At 36.7% G+C, this 22,941-nt stretch overlaps 1 protein-coding gene across 3 annotated transcripts in view; it reads left to right on the forward strand.

Moving 5' to 3' along the window:
* The window catches only part of ANO4 (anoctamin 4), a 345,709-nt gene that overhangs the window by 306,039 nt on the left and 16,729 nt on the right, over positions 1 to 22,941 (forward strand). For all 3 annotated transcript variants that reach the window (XM_030821265.1, XM_003269908.3, XM_003269909.2), the window contains 7 exons: positions 3,451 to 3,487; positions 5,714 to 5,825; positions 6,830 to 6,887; positions 7,026 to 7,123; positions 8,757 to 8,899; positions 19,541 to 19,693; positions 20,700 to 20,847. In XM_030821265.1, the coding sequence (XP_030677125.1) occupies positions 3,451 to 3,487; positions 5,714 to 5,825; positions 6,830 to 6,887; positions 7,026 to 7,123; positions 8,757 to 8,899; positions 19,541 to 19,693; positions 20,700 to 20,847 (749 nt within the window). The remainder of the gene's footprint in view (positions 1 to 3,450; positions 3,488 to 5,713; positions 5,826 to 6,829; positions 6,888 to 7,025; positions 7,124 to 8,756; positions 8,900 to 19,540; positions 19,694 to 20,699; positions 20,848 to 22,941) is intronic.

Below are 22,941 nucleotides of genomic sequence, written 5' to 3' on the forward strand. Positions count from 1 at the left end.
ACACTTCATTTAACTGGAAATCATCAATCCAGCAATATCTACTTCAAGACACAGCCTAGATAAGAGGAAGTAAACAAATTCAAAATGAAAACGGGAGCATAGGGAATGGCAAAAGTACATAGTTGCTGATGTTACAAAGCACCTGCTATATGCTGGGAGCTAGGCTGCTAGGCATTTTACATCTTTTGTCTCCCAGAGTGTTTCAGACTAGCCAACGTGGATGAGGTAGAGTTCACACTCTAAAGCTAACACATATTATTCTTAGGGATGCCCTTGTGGTTTTTCATTTATTTTAGATATAACATGAACATCTTTGGTACTCTGATTTTCAGCCAACATCAAACTAGAATAACATAAGGTTGCTAACGCAAGAATACTTATGAGAACAGGGAATGACAAGCCATAGCAAAGAGAAGGAAAGAAAAGAAAAAATGTACATAAGAACTCTAAAGGCAGCATCAGCCAGGACCTCTTTGTGCAGGGGCCAGTTACCTTACCCTCCTCAGCTATCTGATGACATCTCATCCCCACACACACATTTACACTCCCGTCCCCTGAGGTTTTGCGGGTACTATTATGAGGGCAACCAAATGTGTAATACAGTTGGAATGGTTTCATCAGAATATCTTAAAAAAAATTTTAAGTCCTTTCTATCAGCATAAGGGATGACAGACTAATGGTTGTAATATAGCTTTGACCAGTTCAGAAGTAAACTCTCCAGTGGCTTCTGAAATTACTCAATGCGAGATATTATCGTGACTCAATATACATTTTTTACAGCTGTCTGTTGTTTTCAACTACTTAAAATATTGACCATACTTTTCTTCCAAAGGTAATCATTATTTAGACATTAATTAATAATTTTATCAACTAAATATAAAAACCTTGAGAGCTAGATTATGTTAAAGACTCTGATTTTTAAATAATATAATTATTATAAATCACATATCCCATTTCTGACTTTTTGCTAGATTTGTCCAGTGCTAACTAAAATAACAGATCTTTATCAGATGCCAATTTCTGATAGATTTGATGATATGTGTTTACTTTTATATAGTATTTACTTTAAAATTTGTATTATTTTACAAAAGCCCTCTAGGTCCTGATGAAACATTATGCCTCTTAATGGCTGGTTAAGGGGCACTTAGTTGTTTACATTTTATCCCATGTCTTGAAAAATAAATATTTCAAAGATAGAGTGAATAGAAGTGAATAGGATGGAATTTCTTGTTCCTGATCATATTGTCTCAATTCTGTTCTGCTTCACTAGTGACCAAAAAACATCCCAATATGGTGGTTGCAAGCCAAATAGGCCAACAAAGGCTATATCCCAGGAATAGACTAAAAAGTTATTATCATCCTTTTTATCCAGCCATGCCAATCTGAATCAGATATTTAATTATACTATAAACACATCTCATCTTCTAAAAAAAAAAACTAAACCAGAAAATATAGCTTGCATCAGAGCAAGTCCACATTTATTGATCAGACTGGCAAGATAAAAGTAGAAGTGCACATAGCTTCGTTTTGGACATATCTGTACGATCAGAGAGCTTTCTGCCGGTTACAGATATTCACAATGAGAATTTGCCGCATCTAGTTTGGAAACTTAGATTTTCCGCTGCTCTTAGCAGAACAAACTTCCTGTGGTTTATCTCTCAACCATCTAATGAGAAATCAGACATTTTTCCAGAAACCACTAACGTGGAGATCTCTGAGCGGCTGTGAGTCCCTCTGTGCGTGTGCCCTTCCCTCCTGCATCCTGTCCAACATCTCACAGTCCATATCCATATATATATATATCCTTTAACATATATATGAAGTAGTCACAGATGCCATGGCTCCCTACTGTGTCCCCGTATGCTTTACCTTATTTTTCACAAGGTTAATATTACTCATATGTTGACTCTTATGTTGTTCCTTTTTTAAAAATTACAGCGTTTTCAGTGTTCACAGCCATGTAACAAAGGCATATCCTCAGCTCCGAGGGCCTTTTATACAAGTGTGCAAAGTGAGGTACTGTGACAAGTATACATCATTGTGAAAGACATAAAAGATAAGCCAGTTAATCAAGAATTGTATTTTTGAGAAAGGTGGTCTCATCAGTCAAATTAATTTTCCCTGATAATTACATAATTAAATAATTGTAATGTTACAGTGCCTTCATAATACATTGTAATATTAAAATATATTTGATTAGAACATCTGTTCTTATCTTACTAGGATTTTGTTTTTATGATCAAATGGGTATTACTAACCTATGCCACAAGGTTTCTTATGGAAAATGACACTGATCTCCATTACCACTGGACTCCAAGAGTCTGAGATTTCTAGACACAAGATTTGGTCCTATGCCATATTAATTTTTCCTAATATAGCAAACCATAGTTCTTGCTGAAAGTTTGGAGTCATACATACAGATTATGTTGTTTATTTCTGTAATTAGCAGAAATCTCAGATAAGAGAATTCAAAAATTAAGCACGACAGGAAGGTCAGTGAGTTCATTACCCATCCTGCCCACATATAAAGAAAAGGATGGTCTGAAGAAGAGATAAGGAACTTGCCCAAGTCCTGTAGCTTGCTGGATGGTCAAGCTGTAGTTCCAGCCTGGGCAATTTTAACCAGTGTGTTTTCACTACTTTAATCTAAATGTGTTCTTAATCTTCATATTGTTCCAGTCTATTAAACTACTTTTCCTTTTCATTTTCACTTATCGTCTTTTGTTTTAGAAACAGCACTTGATCTTTCAATTATACCCACTCTGGGGAATCTCCTAGAGCTGGATTTACCCTAGACTATACTCTCTGCTCCTTGGTACACACATGCACATACAAACACACATACACACATGTATACACATACCCCACCCTCAGAACCATCTATTGACCAAATGGCTGGGTGAGTTAAGGATGCGTGAGTTAAGGAGGCATCTGGTCCACCAATGGAAAAGTGGAGTACCATAAGCTCTGGGAATTTCCAGTAATGTTTAATCACTTCAGTGCTTTTGAATGCTATAATCAGGAGTTTACAGCAGTCCATAAAGAATAGGATTGCAGGATCTTACCATCAGAAGCGGGCTTAGAGATTTTACGTTCAAGATGCAGAGGCTCAGCAATATTATGACTGTCCAGTACTGCCTAGAAAGCTGGTAATGAATAGCAGCTAGCCTTGTTGCCATAAAATTATGTGCCCCAAAATAAGAAGTGAGATTTTATAAATAGTTAGATAGGACCTTGTACATTTCTTTCTTGCCCTGAAAATTACACCAATCTCCGTTACCAATGGACTCCAAGAGTCTGAGATTTCTATACACAATGTTTTCATTGGTTGAGCAATGGATGCTTAATGAAATTATTTTGACTCGTGATTTGACTACCTATTTCCTTTGTGATTATAGATTTTATAACACATGTAGTTCATTTATTAAATGCATGAAATTTATTTTACAGCTCTATGAAAAAGTTGCCCTGCTTCTGACGAATTTAGGTGAGTGGAATCCTTTTTATTTCACAGAACTGTACTGTGGTCTAGAGAGTATGTTTCAAAGATTCCTTTCTCTAATATTGCTGGAAAGAAATATTCCCTTTATTTTAAAATTCATAAACAAGTTTTTTCTTTGCCTTCAACAGAATAATTTAAATATGTCTAGTAATTTTTCTATATAAAGCTTTAAAATCTGTCACAAACATTATCTGTCATGAGCTAATGTAATTTAAGGTAGATTTTCTCTTCATGCACAAAAAATAGCATTACAAAAGTACATTTGTATAAAGTATCCAGTATAATTTAGGAAAGTGTTCATTTGCTATTGCCTATAATTTTTGTTTAATTAAAAATGTATCAAGTTTTTATGGTGTATAAACTCACAGCAAAGTTAGTTTCTTTGAAGACTGGAAGGCCAGGCATGGTGGCTCACATCTGTAATCCCAGCACTTTGGGAAGCTTTGGCAGGAGGATTCCCTGAGTCCAAGAGTTCAAGACCAGCCTGGATAAAATAACAAGACCCTGTCTCTACAAAAAAATGAAAAAATTAGCCAGGCATGGTGGCACGTACCTGTGGTCCCAGCTACTCCAGAGGCTAAGGCAGGAGGATTGCCTGAGCCCAGGAGGTCGAGGCTGCAGTGAGTCATGATCATGCCACTGCACTCCAGAACAATCTGGTAACCAGTAATAACTTGTACATTTATCACATTTTCAAAATAAAGAAATTGTTTTAATTTTATTAACAAGGTATTGGTCATTGTGCTCTATGCAGTTTGAGAAAATTACATGCTCCCATCCATAACTTGCTTTAATGCATTCCATAAGAAGCTTGTCCAGAGGAGAAAAAACTCACAAAAGTGTTCCTATTTTTAATCATCATTATGATAGTAGATAGCATTTATTGAAACTTTCTATGTGCTGGATACAGAGCTAGGCACTTTACACTTACCTCTTTTAATGTCATTGAAATCTTCCATCACCACCGGTTCTTGCCCAAAAAGATAGAAAGAGGTTTAGGTCCATGGAAGAGATAACTGCCCATTGGTAGACAATGTACCCTGTGGTAGCTTGATCCAGGCAACAAAAATGCCATTGGAGGTACAGTCCTGGTCCATCCATGGTGGGGACACCTGGGAACCTAGCTGGTGACCAGGACACCTTTCCATGTAACCAGGAGTTCAGTAGCAGAAGTGAAACCCTTTAAGAATCCTGTGTCTTTTTGGCCCTCAACAACAGTATGGCCTTGTCCTAAAACTGACATTTTAAACCATTTAAAATCCGATTCACTTTCATTCTCCCTTCCCTTCTCAGACATGCTCCCAGAAAGCACTTTGAGTTATAATTTGTGGAAATGAATTAAGTGAAGTATTAAATGAGAAATTAGAAGCTCAGGGAATGTGGAAGCCGACAAAATGCTATTGTATTAAATACATTTCCTTAGACATTGCTTGCTCGTAGAATGTAGCTCCTGTGAAAGGATAAGTTCATTTGACATGAGATTTCTAGCTGGAGGTTTGGTCTTGAGGGCAAATGGATCCATGTTTTGGTTCACACCATTATGTCCAGAGAGCATTTGCTTTATGGAGGTTGAAATATATGGAGATGAGATTGGCCCCTGACTGAGGTCAGGAAATTATAAGACACAGATGGTGATATGAATTAAAAGCTCTAAAGATGATGCCACCTGCTTGATATTTGTCCATGAGAATGGAAAATGGGGGATAAGGGTAAAAGCAAATGAGTCAAATGCTCTTAGCATTCTATGATAGGCATTTGACTCCCTCTTAAGCAGTAGGTTGGTATAATATGAGAACTAGAAGCTGAGACCGAGGAACTCTTTGGAGCTGGGAGGAACTAAGCCTGCATAGATTAAGAGGAAAAGAAAAGGCTACTGCAGAGAGCCACGACTGGGAATGAGGCCTCGACAGCCTGGCTGTCTATGCTTCTGGCTCTCCGGGTATCCTGTAAGAGTGGAACAGTCTGGGTATTCAATTCTCTCAGATTCTTCCATAGCCACTTCTCATGAGACCCTTGTTGGGTCTGGTCTGTGAGCTTGAGGATCCTATGAGTGGTCTGTTCCATCACACGCCATCCATGGGTAAACTGGAGTCTCCTGCAGCCTCCTCAGGACTCCTGTGTCCCCACCCTGTGTGTGGGGGGAGGGAAAGAGAGGGACTTGAGAGGGGATGAGATTCAGCCTCTCAAACTCTGTTCACCTTTTGTCCACAGAACAGCCTCGCACAGAGTCTGAGTGGGAGAACAGCTTCACCCTGAAAATGTTTCTTTTTCAGTTTGTCAATCTGAACAGCTCCACATTTTACATCGCATTCTTCCTCGGAAGGTAAGAACCTGACCCCTGCACACCTCCCCAAGCTGAGGACAGAACACTTAGAGGTCACTGACTCGTGGGGACAGAGAAGCCCTCCCTTAGGGTGATTTATACAAAATGTAAAAAGGGAAGAGCATCCTCCTCCCTTCCCTTCCCTTCCCAAATCTCAAAACCACCTGACATCCCAGGGAAATCATCTCCACTCAAAACTGCCTGTGCACCTTTTGTTGCTAAGATAAGCAGAGGAAAATAGTTTGTGCATGTGAATGATGCATTGAAAACTTCTGGCCTCTGTCTGCACCTGAATCAGGCCCCTGGCTTTCACACCTATGACGGCAGGTGGTACAACGGGGAGGGGGCTGTAGCATGTCCTGGATTCCTGACTTCACTTAAAAGGGAAGGACATCCTGACAGGAAAGGGGGCAGAGATGGGATACCAGAGGATGCTGGGTAACTTTTAAATCCAGCAGTTATGAGGATTTGGGAAAGATTCCCTGGGTAGTGGCAATGTCGCATGAATTCCTTTACATCTGGAGGCATTTCAGAGGAGATGGGAACCCGGGAAGGACCAGGTATAGGTTTTGGTGAGATCAACACAGCAGTCTCTCCTTCATTTCTAGCTATTCCAGCAGCACAAAACTCTAGGCAAATAGTTCAATAATTTTTTTAACAGCATGACTATTATTCAGAAAGATCAAATGTGTTTAAATCCAGGAGTAAAACTTCTGCTTACACAGGCCAGAGCAATTGATATGCAGCAGAAAATGTTAAAAGTCCACAGCAAGCAGTAAGAACTGGCTTCTGCGTTAGGCAGCCTGACAGGCCAGAAGAGACATGTCCCTTGGAGAATTCCAGAAGCTATGGTTATGACAGATCTGGAGGGTTTTCTAATTCCCCCAGACCTACTACTTATTGAAGCAGTCACTCACATTGGAGAATGTGCTAAACTAAATGTAATATTCACTGAAAGCTTGGACCTAGAGCACTAATGGCTTGTTTTTCTCTGTGTGTTGAAGATTTACAGGACACCCAGGTGCCTACTTGAGGCTGATAAACAGGTGGAGACTAGAAGAGGTCTGTATTCTCCCATCGTTTCTTGTTTCCAACAGACTGCATTAAACAGCCTTAGGGCAACTTTGTGTAGATTAGAAACCAGACGCCCTTTCTTCCTCTCCATTGATTCTGGAATTTCTGTGTTTGCTTACCTTGCAGTGCCACCCTAGTGGATGCCTTATTGATCTGTGTATGCAAATGGGTATTATAATGGTGCTAAAGCAGACCTGGAATAATTTCATGGAACTTGGCTACCCGTAAGTACCTTAGTATCAATAATTGAGAGGCAGCATTGCTCATTATTGGCTTTTCTAAGTGTGGCAAGTAAGATAAGCAATGCAGACTCAGCAGTTAAGCCAGTGCGTGCACCTGGAACTAAGTGCTCACATTTAGACATCCAAAGGCAGCCAGGAAAATCATAAACATTGGCTTTTCTGGGAGATTTAGCACAATTCACATGAACAACGTGAATATTCTTTAAGGAGACTCTTTAGGCCCCTAAATATTGGATACTTGCTTGTGAGCCACTTTAAATGATACCTCTGACCTTTTGGGCTCCAGCATTGCAAGTCCTTAGCTATGTATGACACATTAACTACATCTCCACTCTCCCATCCTCATGGTAAGGCTGGTGATAAAATGTTGATAACAATGAGCAAAACCTTGCATCAACTTGGTAAGGATGACCTTGAATTCTGCTGTGTTTGCTCAGTTATGGTCAGTTAAGTTTTAATGGGGACATAAATCAACAATGCTTCTATTCTGCTTTAATTCCACACCTATTGGTTTCCATGTCAGCTCAATGTCTCTGTAGAGACAAGAAAACTCAAGGTTTCAGGGAGGACCACTCAGCCAGAACAATTAGTGGGAACTTGGTTCACTTCAGAAAGTCTTTTCTTAGCTCTCTGTCAGAACCAAAGCCAGTAATTTTCTGTTCTTAGATTTATTTTTAGAAATCTTGTTCCAAGTATTTGATGTTTTCTATAAAACTTTTTAAAAATAAAACATTAAACAAAAATTATCAGCATTATATTCTACTTTAAGATATAAACCACAATTAAAATGTCATAGACATCAAGAGAATTATATTTTATCTTCTGGTAATAAGGACATACAGCAAAATTGTAAAGTAGGCAGTTTGTCTTTGATATTCGTCCCTTTATTTGCTTCATTTCCCATGTGTTTTGTTTTTTGGCCCTTCTACTCCTGGATATCCTTCAACTTTTTCCTTGTCCTGTACAGAACACAGACCTGCCTCCACTCTCTCATTTCCTCAGTGCTTTCTCATATTACAAAATGCGCTCCTGAACACTGCTAAGGGTTCCTGTGCTAACCTTACCATTGCCAGGTGCATTTTACTGGGAGTGAGAGCCCCTGTGGAGAGCTCAAGCCAAAAGCAAACAAGTCCAGTTGTAGAACTGCAGGTGTTTTTGTGCCAAGAGAGGAAGCATTTTGTGGGTTTGCAGATCTTAAGGCCCCTAACGTCAGAGTATGCAGCTCTGCACCCATGTGGCAAGACTGCTCAAGGGTCCTAAATCAAGCCACTTAAGCCAGATATTCCTCAAGATATCTTGGTGTTGGCTTTGCACTGGGGTATCCATTTATAGATATTCTCAGTCCTCTATTCAGCCCTCATAGGCAATGCCCAACATGAGACAGTTTCATGAATGATTAAAATAAGTTCATCAATCATTCTGTTTATTTGCAAATATAAATACTTCAAGTATAGACTCCATTGTTATTTTCTTCCTAACCTAAGGCTTTATTTCTTTGGTAGCCTGTCCTGAATTTTTTCAAACTATTGTTTCTGTATTCAAACTCTCCTCTTTCTCATTACCTACGTTGTATGATCAGTTACATTTTTTGTAAGAAATTGATCTTTTTGCCCAGGTTAATTCAGAATTGGTGGACTAGAAGAAAAGTACGACAAGAACATGGACCTGAAAGGAAAATAAGTTTCCCACAATGGGAAAAGGACTATAACCTTCAGCCGATGAATGCCTATGGACTCTTCGATGAATACTTAGAAATGAGTATGGAAATATTCTACTTTATCTTATTAATTATAAATTTTAGATCTCCAGGTATATTCAACTAAACATATACCCATTGTCATCAAGGTCCTCAGTGGGTAGGGATTCCTAAGCCAAACAGAGAGGAAGGCATGTCCTGCTTAAACTATGCTACACTTACATTTAAGGAATCAGATTTCTCTAGAATCAAACCAAAGCTGTTTCTCTTAGCACGTATCTAAGACCATAGGCTTTGGAAGTAAATTATCTGGGTTCAAATCCCAGCCCTATCATTTATTAACTGTGAAACTTTGGGCAATTACTTAATCTCTCTTTGTCTCAGTTTCTTCATCTCTGAAGTGGGAATAATAATAAGAGGAACCATTTCATAAAGTCTTTGTGTGGATTAAATGAGTTAATGCATGAACATGACTTAGAGCAATGCCTAGCTCAGTATGTACTTGGTACATGTTACTTATATCATTATTATTCTCTTATTCTTTTTGTCTTCTGGAGGGAAAGGCAAATAAAATATCTTAGATAAATTAAGTATGAATATATTTTCTTTCATTATTAAATTGAATATGTATATATTTCCTTTCATTTTAAGCTCTAGCATAGGAGTGGAAATGAGGGAAGGGCTGGGCAAGATCCATTTCTTCTAAAGGAAGCAGTTCTTTCTGGTCAAATTAGAAATTTAAAGCAATGATAGAATCGATGCTTAATGTTTCTTAAATTGCTTATGTTTTAAGTATCTACTTATGTCTTTAGAGTTTCAGTTATAGAATGGTAGAATGATATAACCTAGGGAAGAAATCAATTTGGACATTAAAAATAAAACTTAATAAAGAGAATTCATTAAGAGAACTAACCACTTTCAGATCCCTTAATGGATTCTTCTCCCATAAAGAAGACAATGAACAATAATGTTGGTATATTGAGTGCTTAAAAAGAACTTTTTATGTGGCTAGAATTTGGTAGTGCTCCAAATCCTGAAGTATCTTTGCAACACAAAACAAATCTCAGAAGTATCACAAGCAGACTGATGAGTTCTAACTGCTCACTTCTGTTCTTTTGTTTTTGCTATTTTCTTAATGACTTCCCCACTTTGTTATATACTTTAAAATGTATTCACTGAAGTATAATAGTGAAAAAGTGTATATAAGTGTAGAGACCAATGAGTTTTTGCAAATTTACACACAAATGTAACCAAATATATGTAGGTGAGAGGTTGGCAAACTATTGCCTGCAGGTCAGATTCAGCCCACTGCCTGTTTTTGTAAATAAAGTTTTATTGGAACACAGCAACTCCCATTTATTTACATATTATTTGTGGCTGCTTTGGCATGGCAACAGTAGAGTTGGGTAGTTGTGTCAGAAAGTGGCTGGTCTGCAAAGCCTTCTTTATTTCTAGAAAATGTTGCTATCCAGTGAGCTAGATCAAGAAATAGAATATTATCAATATCAAAGAAGACTTCTTTGTCACCTCTTCGATTTATAACACCCTCTCTAACCACTTTCCTGACTTCTAACACCATAGATTAACTTTACCTTTGTTATTCTCCATTTAAATGAAATTGTAGAGTACATACTCTTTGTAGTTGACTGGTTGCATTCAATATCATCTTTCTAACATTCTCCCATGTTGCTACAGGTAGTAGAACTTCATTTTATTGCTATATAGTATTCCTAGAATGTAGGCCAGGAGCCAAATTATGAAACAGGAGTTTGTCTTTGACACCCACCCTCATCTTTCCTTAGTCATGTGGGGTTTTTTGTGTGTTTGTTTTGTTTTGTTTGCATTTCCACTCCAAGATGAGCCCCAACTTTGTCCCCTGCTGCCCTGACACAGCACACAGACCCCCATACCACCATCAATTCCTCAACCCTCCACATATCATGAAATGTACTCCTGAGCACTCTAAAAAATAATATGCTAGGTAACTGCATTTTAACAAAAGCAAAGCCTCTGCCAAGCTTGAGTTGGGAAAAAAAAAAAAAGGCAAATTTACTTGTAGAAGTGAGGACGTCAGTGTGCCAAAAGATGAGCTATTTTGTGAGTTTGCAGATCTTCTAGGCTCCTGAATAATAATGTACTATTATTGGCCAGGCATGGTGGCTCACGCCTGTAATCCTAGCACTTTCGAAGGCCGAGGCAGGTGGATCACCTGAGGTCACGAGTTCAAGACCAGCCTGGCCAATGTGGTGAAACCCTGTCTGTACTGAAAAATACAAAAATTAGCTGGGTGCAGTGGCAGGTGTGTGTAATACCAGCTACTTGGGAAGCTGAGGCAGGAGAATTGCCTGAACCTGGGAGGCAGAGGTTGCAGTGAGCCAAGATTGCACCATTGCACTCCAGCCTGAGATTGCACCATTGCACTCCAGCCTGGGAAACAGAGCAAAACTCTGTCTCAGAAAAAAAAAAGAATGTACTATTATTTATCCATCCATTCTACTGCTGATAGACACTTGTGTTGTTTCCAAATTTAGGCTCTTATAAATAATACCTTTACGAACATTTTTGTACATGTATTTTGATTAACATACGTAGATGTTTTTATTAAGAATTTACATAAGAGTGGAGTTAGGAGGCCATAGATATACATTTGTTTGTCTTTAATAAACACTTGAAAACAGTCTTCAAAACTGGGCTGTGCCAGTTTATACTCTGGCTAATAGTAGAACAGTTCCAGTTATTCCACAGACTTACTAAAACTTGCATCCATATTTTAGCCATTTGGGTTGGTATGCAGCAGTATCTCATCATGATTTTAACTTGAAATTTTATGATAACTAATAATGCTGAGCACCTTTTCATATGCTTATAGTCATTTGGATAAACTTGTGAATTTATATTCAAGCCCATTTTTTTTTGTGGGTATCTGTCTTTTCCTTAGTGATTTGTTATTTATATATTCTGGATATCAATCATTTGTCAGATATATATGTTGCAAATTAAATATCATTTCTCAGTTGTTGGCTTGACTTCTCATTCTCCTAATGGTGTCTTTAAATGAAAAGAAATTTCAGCTTTGTTCTTCTTCAAAATTGTTGCCATATAAGTTTTAGAATCAGATTTCTAATTTCTATAAAAATCTTACTGAAATATTAGTTGGGATTAAATTGAACTCTTAAATCAATTTGAAGATATTTGATGTTTCCCCAATCCATGAAAATGGTATATCTTTGCATTTATTTATGTCTTTTTACATTTTTCTCAACAATACTTTTTGTAGATTTTAGTATATAGGTTTTGTAAAATTTAGATTAGAGTTGTTTCTAGGCACCTTAGGAATCTTTGTGCAACTGCAAATGATGTTTTTATTATTTTATTTTCTAATGTTTTGTTACTAATATTAATATATAGAAATATTGTTTTGTATGTTTGCTTATGCAAACTTGCTAGCATCTAATATCAATTAGAGTTGCTTATATAATTTTTGAGATTTTCTACCTGTATATACATAATTGTATCATCCACATATAATGATAACTTTACATTTTCCTTTTTAGTCATTATATATATAGTTTTTGTTCTTGCCTAAATGCACTAAGACCTTCTATATAATGCCGGCTAAAATTGGTGATACTGGACATCATTGTTTCTGACCTGAGGGTAAAGTGTTCAATATGTTACCATTAAGTGTGGTGCTAGCTGTATTGTTTTGTATATGCTTTTTATTGTTTCCTTAAAGAAGTTTTCATATATCCCTAGGTTGCTGAGAGTTATTATCATGACTAGTATTACATTATATCATGTCATTTTTCTGAATCTGTTGAAATGATTATGTGATTTTTAAAAAATTTTACTAATGTGGTGGATTTCATTGATTATTTTTTGTTGTTAAAAAGTTGTTAAACTAACCTAGCAAACTTGGAAAAAATGCCCACTTGGGTCATGATGCATTTTTTTAATTACCAAGTTCAATTTGCTGATATTTTGCTTATGATATTTATATATAAATTCATGGAAGATATGATAGTGTAGTTTTTCTTTCTTGTAATGTTTCATTTAGATTTGGGCATCATTTTTATGATAGCCCTTTAAAATGATTGGGTAATTATTTTTCTCTTAAGTGGTTTACATAAGATTACTATTATTTCTTTCTTACATACTTGGAAGAATTTACAATGAAGTAGCAGGACTTGAAATTTTCTTCACAGGAAGAACTGTAACTATAGATTTATTTTACTTAATATATATAGGACTATTTCAGTTTTTTGTTTCTTCTAGCATCTGTTTTCATAAGCTGTGTTTTAGTTGTGTATTTTTTCAAGAAACTTGTTCGTTTCATCTAAGTTTTCAAACTTACTAGCATGAAATTGTTTATATATCTCCTTACTAACTTTTTATGTATCTAGGGTGTACAGTGATGCCCTTTCTTCACTTATAATTTCATAGTTTGTGCTTTTCTCCCTTTTTTAAAACAGTTTTAAAACAGTACCTTAGAGGTTTATTAATCTTTTCAAAAGAAAAACTAACTTTGATCTTTGTTGATTTTTCTCACTACACATTTGCCTTTTGGTTCATTCAATTCTGCTCTTATCTTTATTTCCTTCCTTTACTTCCTTTGGGCTTAGTTTCACTTTTTTTCTCAGCATCTCAAGATGCTGATTTTCAGATTTTCTTTTTTTCTAATATAGGCATTCAGAGCTATAATGTTCTCTATAAATACTGCTTTGGCTGTATCCCGCAAGTTTTTATATGTTGTATTTTATTAGCAAAACATTTTCCATTTCCCTTGTAATTTATTTTTGACTACGCATTTTGAAGGAATTCATTAGTATCAAAACATCTGGAGTTTTGATATATTGCTCTGTCATTGATTCTAATTTAATTACACTGTTATCAGAGTATATTCTCTATGTTATTTCAGGCTTTTGATAATATATATATATATATATATAGAGAGAGAGAGAGAGAGATTTACCTTATGCTCCATTATACCATCTATGTTGATATATGTTTCAAGTATGTTCTGCAGTTAGTTGTTTGGTATAATGGTCTACATTTTTATGTTAATTAAGCAAGATTGGTTAATTGTGTTTTTCAAATCTTCTAAGTCCTTGTTAAATATTGTGCCTCTTATCTACTAGTTACATACTTGAAATCCCCAAGTATGAGTGTGGATTTATCTTATTCTATTTTTAGTCCTGTGAACTTTTGCTTTAGGTATTTTGAAACTGGGTTATTATGTCCATACAAGTTGGATTATTCTGACTTACTGTTGAATTGATGTTTTTATCATTATGTAAAGTAATTATTTAATAATGCAACACTTTGAGGATGTGATGGGCAGGAGGCTGGAGAGCTAACCTTAAAACCTTTCAAAGGGCAGAACTGAGCCTCTTACTGCCTCTCAGAGCTAAGGAGATAGGGACCCAGCAGTTTCTCAATCACAGCAAAGGAACAAGAACAAATCAAAGGTGGAGTAAGCTTTACAAAAACTCTATGCCAGCACTAGCCCAGCTTTATCTGTGACCAGATTTAAGTGATTTCTCTTATCTGCCTAACATCACCAGGAGGAATTCTTTATGGTAGAAAACAGCATCACTGAGAGCGGAGTATCACAAATTTGTTCCTAAAGAGCTAGATAGTAAATAATTTTGGCTTTTTTAGCCAATGGCAAAATCAAGGCTATTTTGACACTTTTACAGCCATTTAAAATATAGCCATTTAAAATGTAAAAACTATTCTTAGCTCACAGGTGGTTAAAAAATAAAATCAGATGGTTGGTCAAATTTGGCCACCGGCCATAGTTTGCTGACCCTTGATTTAGAGCCTCTACATGTGTGGCATACGATAAAAAGATTACTAGGTATGCAAAAAGGCAAGAAAATGTGACTAATACTCAAGAGGAAAAAGGAGATCCAAAGATGATTCAGAAATTGGGTTTAGCGCACAGAGACTTTCAAATAGCTATGATTTATATATAAAAATAGAAGAAAATATTGACAAAAATGATTGAAAAATTGAGACTTTTAAAAGAGAATTAAAATCTATAAAATAATTCTAGAATTGCAAAATATAAATCTGGAATTAAGAACTCATTTGATATGTTTAATAGCAGATTGAGGCTGGGTATGGTGGCCCACGCCTGTAATCCCAGCACTTTGGGAGGCCAAGGTTGGTGGATCACCTGAGGTCAGGAGTTCGAGACCAACATGGCGAAATCCTGTCTGTACTAAAAATACAAAAATTAGCGTGGTGGTGCGTACCTGTAATCCTAGCTGCTCTGGAGGCTGAGGCAGAGAATCACTTAAACCAAGGAAGCAGAGGTTGCAGTGAGCTGAGATCACGCCACTGCACTCCAGCCTGGGCGACAAGAGCAAAACTCCGTCTCAAAAAAAAAAAAAAAAAAAAAAAAAATTAGCAGATTGACTTAGTGTAAGACAGTAAATTAGTAAACTTGAAGACAAGTTAATAAAAAGAAAATCCAAACAAGCCCAGAGAAAAGAACAGGAAAACAGAGCAGAAAACATAAGAAACATGCAAAACAGCCAAAAAGGCTGAAATTTTGTAATAGAAGTCCCAGAAAGGAATAAAGAATGAGGAAAAGTGATATTTGAAGAGGTAATGTCTGAGAAGCAGTAAATTAAAAGGAGGTAAACTTATATATTAGAATATAAAACAGTTAAAAGTTGAACTAGATCTATATAGATTCTCAAAATTATCATGTGATATGAACAGGGCAAAAAAATTGTAAATAATGATATCCTTATGTAAAGTTTAGGCACAAAAAATTATTTACATGATATATGCACTATGTATAATTTATTGATATGTGGATATTTGTGTGTGTTTGTGTGTGTGTGTGTGTGTGTGTATATATATATGTTAATGAACTGGAAGGATGCATTCAAAACTCATGTCAGCAATTGTCTCTGTGAAGGGAGAGGAAACCACTCAAGAGCAAAAATAGAGGAGAATTCAGTTTTATCTATATAGTATTTATTTTATTTATAAAAAGATATTAAGCAGGTATGACAAAATGTTACCAAGAGTTAATACTAACTCTTCCATGGGTATATGGAACTTTGTTACATCATTCTTTATGCTTTCCAATATTTAAAACTTTTTTCCAAAGAATTTTTAAAAATTAATCTACCTCTATGCTACAAGTTTCTTCCCCTGAAAAAAAAAAAAGCAGCAGTTAATGGGCATTATAGTTAATCACTTCAAGACCAGTATCATGTGGGTCACCTTTGTGCTATGTAAAAATGATTGGTTGGTTTGGTTTTAGGCCATAATATTTAACTAGGTAATGAAACTCATTAGGTGTCAGATAAACAAAAACTACCAATGAATTAAACATATTTTCCTTTTAAACTTGCAGTTATTTTCATTATAAATACAACCTGAAAGAACTAAACTCTAGTTGCATTTTTCTGTCTATAACATCCAGTACTGTTAGTGATTGTAAGAATTATCTCTATCAGTTTTATTTCTACCTGATAGTTTTCTTTGTGTTCTGGCCTTTCTTTGTTGTAATTACATGTCAGTCATTGAACCAGCATTTATTTGGTACCTGACAAGTCCTTCCCATACACAGAACCCCTGTAATGAGTACGTAGGAAAAAGAAACATAAAGAAATTGCTATTTCTACTTTTATGAAGCTCACTGCAAAAGGGGGAAAAGGCAAAACGCCGTAAAATCAAGACAAAGTAAGTTTTATGGTGGTGAGCAGAGTTATGGCAGCTACAGAGGAGGTAGTAGTTAATTACAATTACAAAAGACTCAAGAGGGTACATTGACTACTCTTGAAGGAAGAATGACTACTTCATCAAAGTAGCCGTAGAAACACTAAGTGCATATATGCTGTATCCCCATAAAATCAGAAGACTAGTGTGGCCAGAGTAGAGGATTGTTTGGGAAACCTGTTATCTTTGTGGGATGTATTTGGACATGAGGCTTGGAAGTTTGCTTGGAGTCAATTTATTGAGATCCTTGAATGGCATGGTGAAAAGTTTGGGATTTATTCTGCAGCCAGTGAGAACCTACTGAAACATTTTGTGTAGGGAGATGAGTGATGGGGTTGAACCAACATTTTAGGCACACTGACAGCAGAATGATAGGGAAGGGAGCTGAAAGTTTGTAGGCAAAAAAAGTCAGTTAGAAAATCAGAGTCTGAACTCAAGTGGTGATAGTGGAGAGGAGGGAGAAATGAGAGACATTTTTGAAGAGTAATTGTCAGGACTAGGAGGCTAATGGTTCTGAAGGCTAAGCTAGCTTAGACCTGGTTTTTATGCAAGTTGATTCTGAAGGGAGGAAAGGAGGAGGAACACAAAAGGATAAATACGTTCAAGGATGAGGTTCAGAGACTGGTTTGGAGAGTGCTGTTTCTGTAGCATTACGGACAACTGGAAATTCCCTGAAAAGAGTCAGGGTTAGAGATAGAGAATTGAGAACCCTTATCAGAGAGATAATACCGAAGTCATGGGAGTAGATGGGCTTACCAAGGAAAGAGAGAAGGCAGGAGAAAAATAAAACCAAGGTTGAAACAGAAGGGAATGCCCACATCTATGGGTGGATAAAGAGCCACCTAGCACAAGCACTAAGTGTGAATGTGACCAAAGACAGGGGACACCTGGAGGTGGCAGTGTAACCAAGATGAGGTAGATGGACTCTGCAGAACTCTGGAGCTACAACGCTGGGATTAGAGTCCTTTCTTACTTACTTGTTTTGGGCAAGTTACCTGACCTCTTTGTGAGTCAGTTTCCTTACCTGTAAAATGAGGATAATAGTAGTACCCACCACATAAGGTTGTCATGAAAATTAAATGAGTTAGTGTATATGAAGTAATTAGAACAATGCCTGTTTTTACATAGAAATTGCTATATATGTGTAGTCATTGTTTTGTTGTTGTTACTTTCTAAAATAAAGTTTGTAAATATATTTTTTATTATTTTTACAGTCATATATGTATATATACATAGTCATTCAAACAGCCAAATGCTTTTTGTCCATGATGCCCAGTAAATTTTATTTTTTTATTTTCCATTATGATGACTGGTTGTTTTGCGTCAGAAACCACCTCCTTTTAAAAAAATTTTTATTTTGAAAGTTGCAAAAAGAGTAGTTTCTATACCTTACTTTTGCTAATGTTAACATCTTACATATTTATTAAAACAAGAAAAGTTAAGAATACAATGCTATTGTCAAATCTATAGACATTATTTGAATTTTGCATTCTCCCAGTAATAACTTTTTTCTTGTTCACAATACTTCCAAGATCCAACATTGCATTTAGATATGTTGTCTCCTTAGTTTCTTTTAATCAATGACAATTCCTCAGTCTGTCTTTGTTTTTCATGATCTTGACATATTTGCAGAGTATTTGTCAGTAGTTTTGGAGAAGCTCCTTCAATTCAGGTTTGTTTCAAGCATTTGCATAATTGGGTTGGGGTTATTCATTTTTGGCAAGAATACCACAGAAGTGATGTTATACCCTCCTTGGTGCATCATATCGGGGTGTGTAACATCATTATGTCTTGTTACCGGTGATATTAACTTTGATCACTTAGTTAAAATGATGTTTTCGGCTGGGCACAGTGACTCACACTTGTAATCCCAGCATTGGGAGGCCAAGGCGGGCAGATCACAAGGTCAGGAGTTTGATACCAGCCTGGCCAACACAGTGAAACCCTGTCTCTACTAAAAATACAAAAATTAGCTGGTCGTGATGGTGGGTGCCTGTAATCCCAGCTACTCAGGAGGCTGAGGCAGGAGAATCACTTGAACCCAGGAGGCGGAGTTTGCACTGAGCCGAGATCGTGCCACTACACTCCAGCCTGGAGGACAGAGCTAGACTCCGTCTCAGAAAAAGCAAAAAACAAAACAAACAAAAAAGATGTTTTCCAGGTTCCTCTGCTAAAAAGTTTCTGTTTTGTAATTAGTAAAAATTATGTGAGGAGATACTTTGAGAATCTACAAATATCCTAGTTTCTGCAATATACTTCCCCCTACTAATTTTAGCATTCTTTGATATTTCTTGCCTACAAAAATTATTACTGTGATGCTTGACTAATGGTGATTTTTTAATTTTCATCATTCCTCCTATGTTGATTAATTAGAATTCTATCATAATGAAGAGCCACCCCTTATCTCCCATTTATTTATTTAATCACTTATTTATGTAAGTATATATTTACATCAGTCTGGACTTAGATACCTAGTCTTTGGGTTATAATCCCATGCTTTCATTATTAATATTATTTCGTACAAATTGTTCCAGATTTGGCCATTAGGGGTGCCTCCAAGTTTGTTCTGTGTCCTATTGGCATGTCCCCATCATTTTTTGAGCATTTCCTTCCTTTCTGCCATCACAAGATGTCCCATGCTTCTCTTGTATTGTCCCTACCATAGCTCTGGAATCAAACTTTCCTCCAAGGAACACTGATTCCTTTGGTTAGAGAATGATATTTAGGAAACAAGATCTGGATCCTAGGTGTGCTCATAGCTCCCAGGATTCTGTTGCTTCTAGACCCAGGAAGTGCCTCTTTTTCCAGTCTCCTGGCCGTCTTTCTAGAAGAAATATCCCCTGTGCGTCTGTATTGGGAAACATGGGACTTAAGACAATAACATATTCAGATTATGATCCCTTTGAAAACAGAAATGGAAAACCAATACTCTCTGTTCTTTTTCCTTTTTTATTTTCTAGTTCTTCAGTTCGGATTCACAACTATCTTTGTGGCAGCTTTTCCCCTAGCACCACTTCTGGCCTTACTGAATAACATAATTGAAATTCGACTTGATGCTTACAAATTTGTCACACAGTGGAGGAGACCTTTAGCTTCAAGGGCCAAAGACATAGGTAAGTTGGATTTGGGTATGTTTTTAAAATACATATTAAACATCTGGTGGATAAAATTTTAAAAGCCACAAACTTTAGATTTTTAATTATGTTTTCCATTTAAGATAATTCACCTAATTTTTGCAAAGAATAATTATATTAGTTTTAAATAATATTAGACAAGAAGTAAAGCTGCCTATTTGGAAGTTTATAATTTCCAGTGCTAGAGAATTTGTGCTTAAATAGAGTCTCAATTTGATTATTTCTATCTTAAGATTCTAGAATCTAAAATTTAGATTTATTATCACTTACATCCTTTTTAAAATAGATCTTCCATTTGCTTAACCTTGATTTGTTCTTTCCTAAATGTTTGCCTGATTTACATGAAGTGTAATCCAGTTTTTCTAATGGCGAGATGAACTTTGGTCTTTGACTAGAGATGCTGAGTTGAATCAGATGCAGCTCCCATCAGAGCTGCCTGAGATCAAAGACTGTCTTTTATTCATTTCTGCATTCAGTGCTTAGCACACAGCAGGCAGTCACCCAGCCAATATGTGTGGAAGAGAATTGCATGTGGATGTTATTGCTAATGATGTCTTTTAACCCCCACATGAAACAAACACACATTCTGTGAGCACCTACCCGGGGTCAGTGTGTCATTGGCAGGGCCCACAAAGATGAACAGAAGGGACCCTATCCATACCCTTAAGGAGCTCCCAGTCTGGTGGGGCTTGATATTATGTGTGTTGATCCTATAAGATGGTATTTTGGTGCCTTATCATTGACCAGAATTCTCTGCCTCATGTCTGATCCTGACTATTAAGTCATGAGCATATAGACACTCCCATAGAAACTCCCTCAATGCCAAGTTGTTTGCACAAATCCATCCTCCTGGTTGCAACTGTCAGTATTTGGAAAGATGAAGAAAGAACCCATGAAAAGGACTTTTAAAAATGAATTCCCATTTTTTCATAATTATTACCTCTGTTTTGTGTATGGAACTAATACAACACTTCTATTTGAATAGGAATTTGGTATGGAATTCTTGAAGGCATTGGAATTCTCTCTGTTATTACAAATGCATTTGTCATAGCGATAACATCTGACTTTATTCCTCGCTTGGTGTATGCTTATAAGTATGGACCTTGTGCAGGCCAAGGAGAAGCTGGGCAAAAGTAAGTTTGCTATAAAACCATTATACAATTTCTATTTCCTAGCCATTTGTTGAGGTTGGACACTCAGACAGAAGACTTTGCACTGGAGAATATGAAGTACATGCTGAGAAGGAGAGGTCTGTGATAGGGGAGGTGGAATTATGATTTATTATAAATAATAATAATACTGTCAGCCAAAGAAAACATGTCCTCATCTACCAAAGAGTTGGAGGACATACAAGTCAGACAGGTTTTAGATGGAATCCAATGTAAGAGTGGCAATTAATCATTTTCCCCACCCCTGACCTCTGCCCACTATGAATTTAGAAATGTATGATATGCTAATGTGTATACCAAAACAGTAGTATATGATGTATATATAGTTATATCATGAGTTTGCAAAAGGACAGTTACAATCTGATTTACGTTGTGTCATTATGTGTAGACTCTGCAGAACTTACATAGGAAATATGGAACTAGGTACTGAGTACCCAGTAGGTCCTCAATAAGTATTCATGGAACAAGTAAGCAGATGACTTTTTCCTGGGTATTGACCTGACCAATGCCTATATTACCCCAAGCAAGTTGAGTAGACTAAACTCCCTGGGAGGATCAATTCTATGGCATTGCCTCAATGGTTTGCAAAGCCAGGGTACTCTATATATGCTCAGATAAAGACGAGTCAAAATTATAACACATCCCCTAGCTTTCATTCCTGTACCTTGGAAAAAGGGCAAGAAGTCTTAACATGCTTTAAAAATCCCTGTTTGGCTAAAGCCAAAATAATTAAACTCTTATTATGGGATTTTGATGTCTATAGGTCAGAGTGAGGTGTGTTTGGGGATCACAGGGTCTTCTTAATAAACCCAGAAATCACCCTACCTGGGCTGCTGTCTACTTATACAAGCAGCCCTGGTTTACTAGCCTGAGCCAGATTGATTCGTCCTCTACAGCCATTGCAGCTGATCAACCCCAAGGAGTTAAGTGCCACCAAATCAAATCAACTGAACTCATGCAAACCTGGCCTGGGTCCAATCTCATTATTAATCCTACATAAATGGGCCAAGGCATGGATGATTAAGGAATGTCATAAAGCTCACAATCCAGTTATTTGAAAAGGCTTCTATAAAGTTCTTGACTACTATAAGCATGTGGCCATGACACACTAATTTTCTAGCAACTTTTAGTGAGCATACCGTCCCATTTTAAGAGAAATGTAAAGACACATTATTTTGTCCAGGCATTTCTTTCTAATTGCAGCTATCGTTGACATTCTCTGCTTGGCTTAGCCTGAAAAAGCTTACCTTCACTCAAACCACTTTCACATATGTTTTTAGTTGATTCTCAAAACAGCCCTGGGAGTGGGATGTGCATTATAATCTTCACTTTGAGGAGCAGGAAGAGATTAAAAGAGGTTAAGTCCAGAATCACAAGGCAGAGTAACTCTGGGAGCCCACATGAAGGTAGAGCCTCGACTCACTCTCCATCCCGCACCTCACAGCCCTTGGGGCTGTCCCTTAACAGTAAACCCCCTGGAGTTTCCATCGCATTGGTGTTTCATTTCTTTCCCAAATTCAAATACGGTGAAATCTACCTTGTTTTAGGGGGAAGCAAAAACAAAATGGGAACTTTTATGCACAATTGATAGTGAATCAAAGCTTTAGAATTTTAACAACCTATTAGATTTAAGACAATGTCCGCAGTGATTAAAGTGTATCCATAGCCTCCTTATATGAATTTTACTGGGCTCTTCGGAGCTTTTCTTTTCTTTCTTTCTTTTTTAACCTTTCTCTTTGACTTAGGAGCCTTCTGCCACTTTCAAGGTATAGATCTGCCTTTTGTTTTCTAATCCACTAGTCATTTTTCATTTTTTTCAAATAGTTAAATTTATGTATGTTTCTTCATGAATTTTATTTTCTGCCTCACTGGCCACTCTATTACTTTTCAGATTTTTTTTATTTTTCCAATTTAGAAATGCTTTAGGAATTATTGAACTCATAAGAGTAGCAGAATTGTCAAGGTATAGAAAGTCATAAGCCTTTGGGGTAGTACAGTGATTGCTGGCTCATCCCTTTCTTATGTATTAAAGGATTGAAAATAATAAGTGGTGAGTGG

This window comes from Nomascus leucogenys, chromosome 10, assembly GCF_006542625.1.
Source record: "Nomascus leucogenys isolate Asia chromosome 10, Asia_NLE_v1, whole genome shotgun sequence".
Taxonomy (NCBI): Eukaryota; Metazoa; Chordata; class Mammalia; order Primates; family Hylobatidae; genus Nomascus; species Nomascus leucogenys.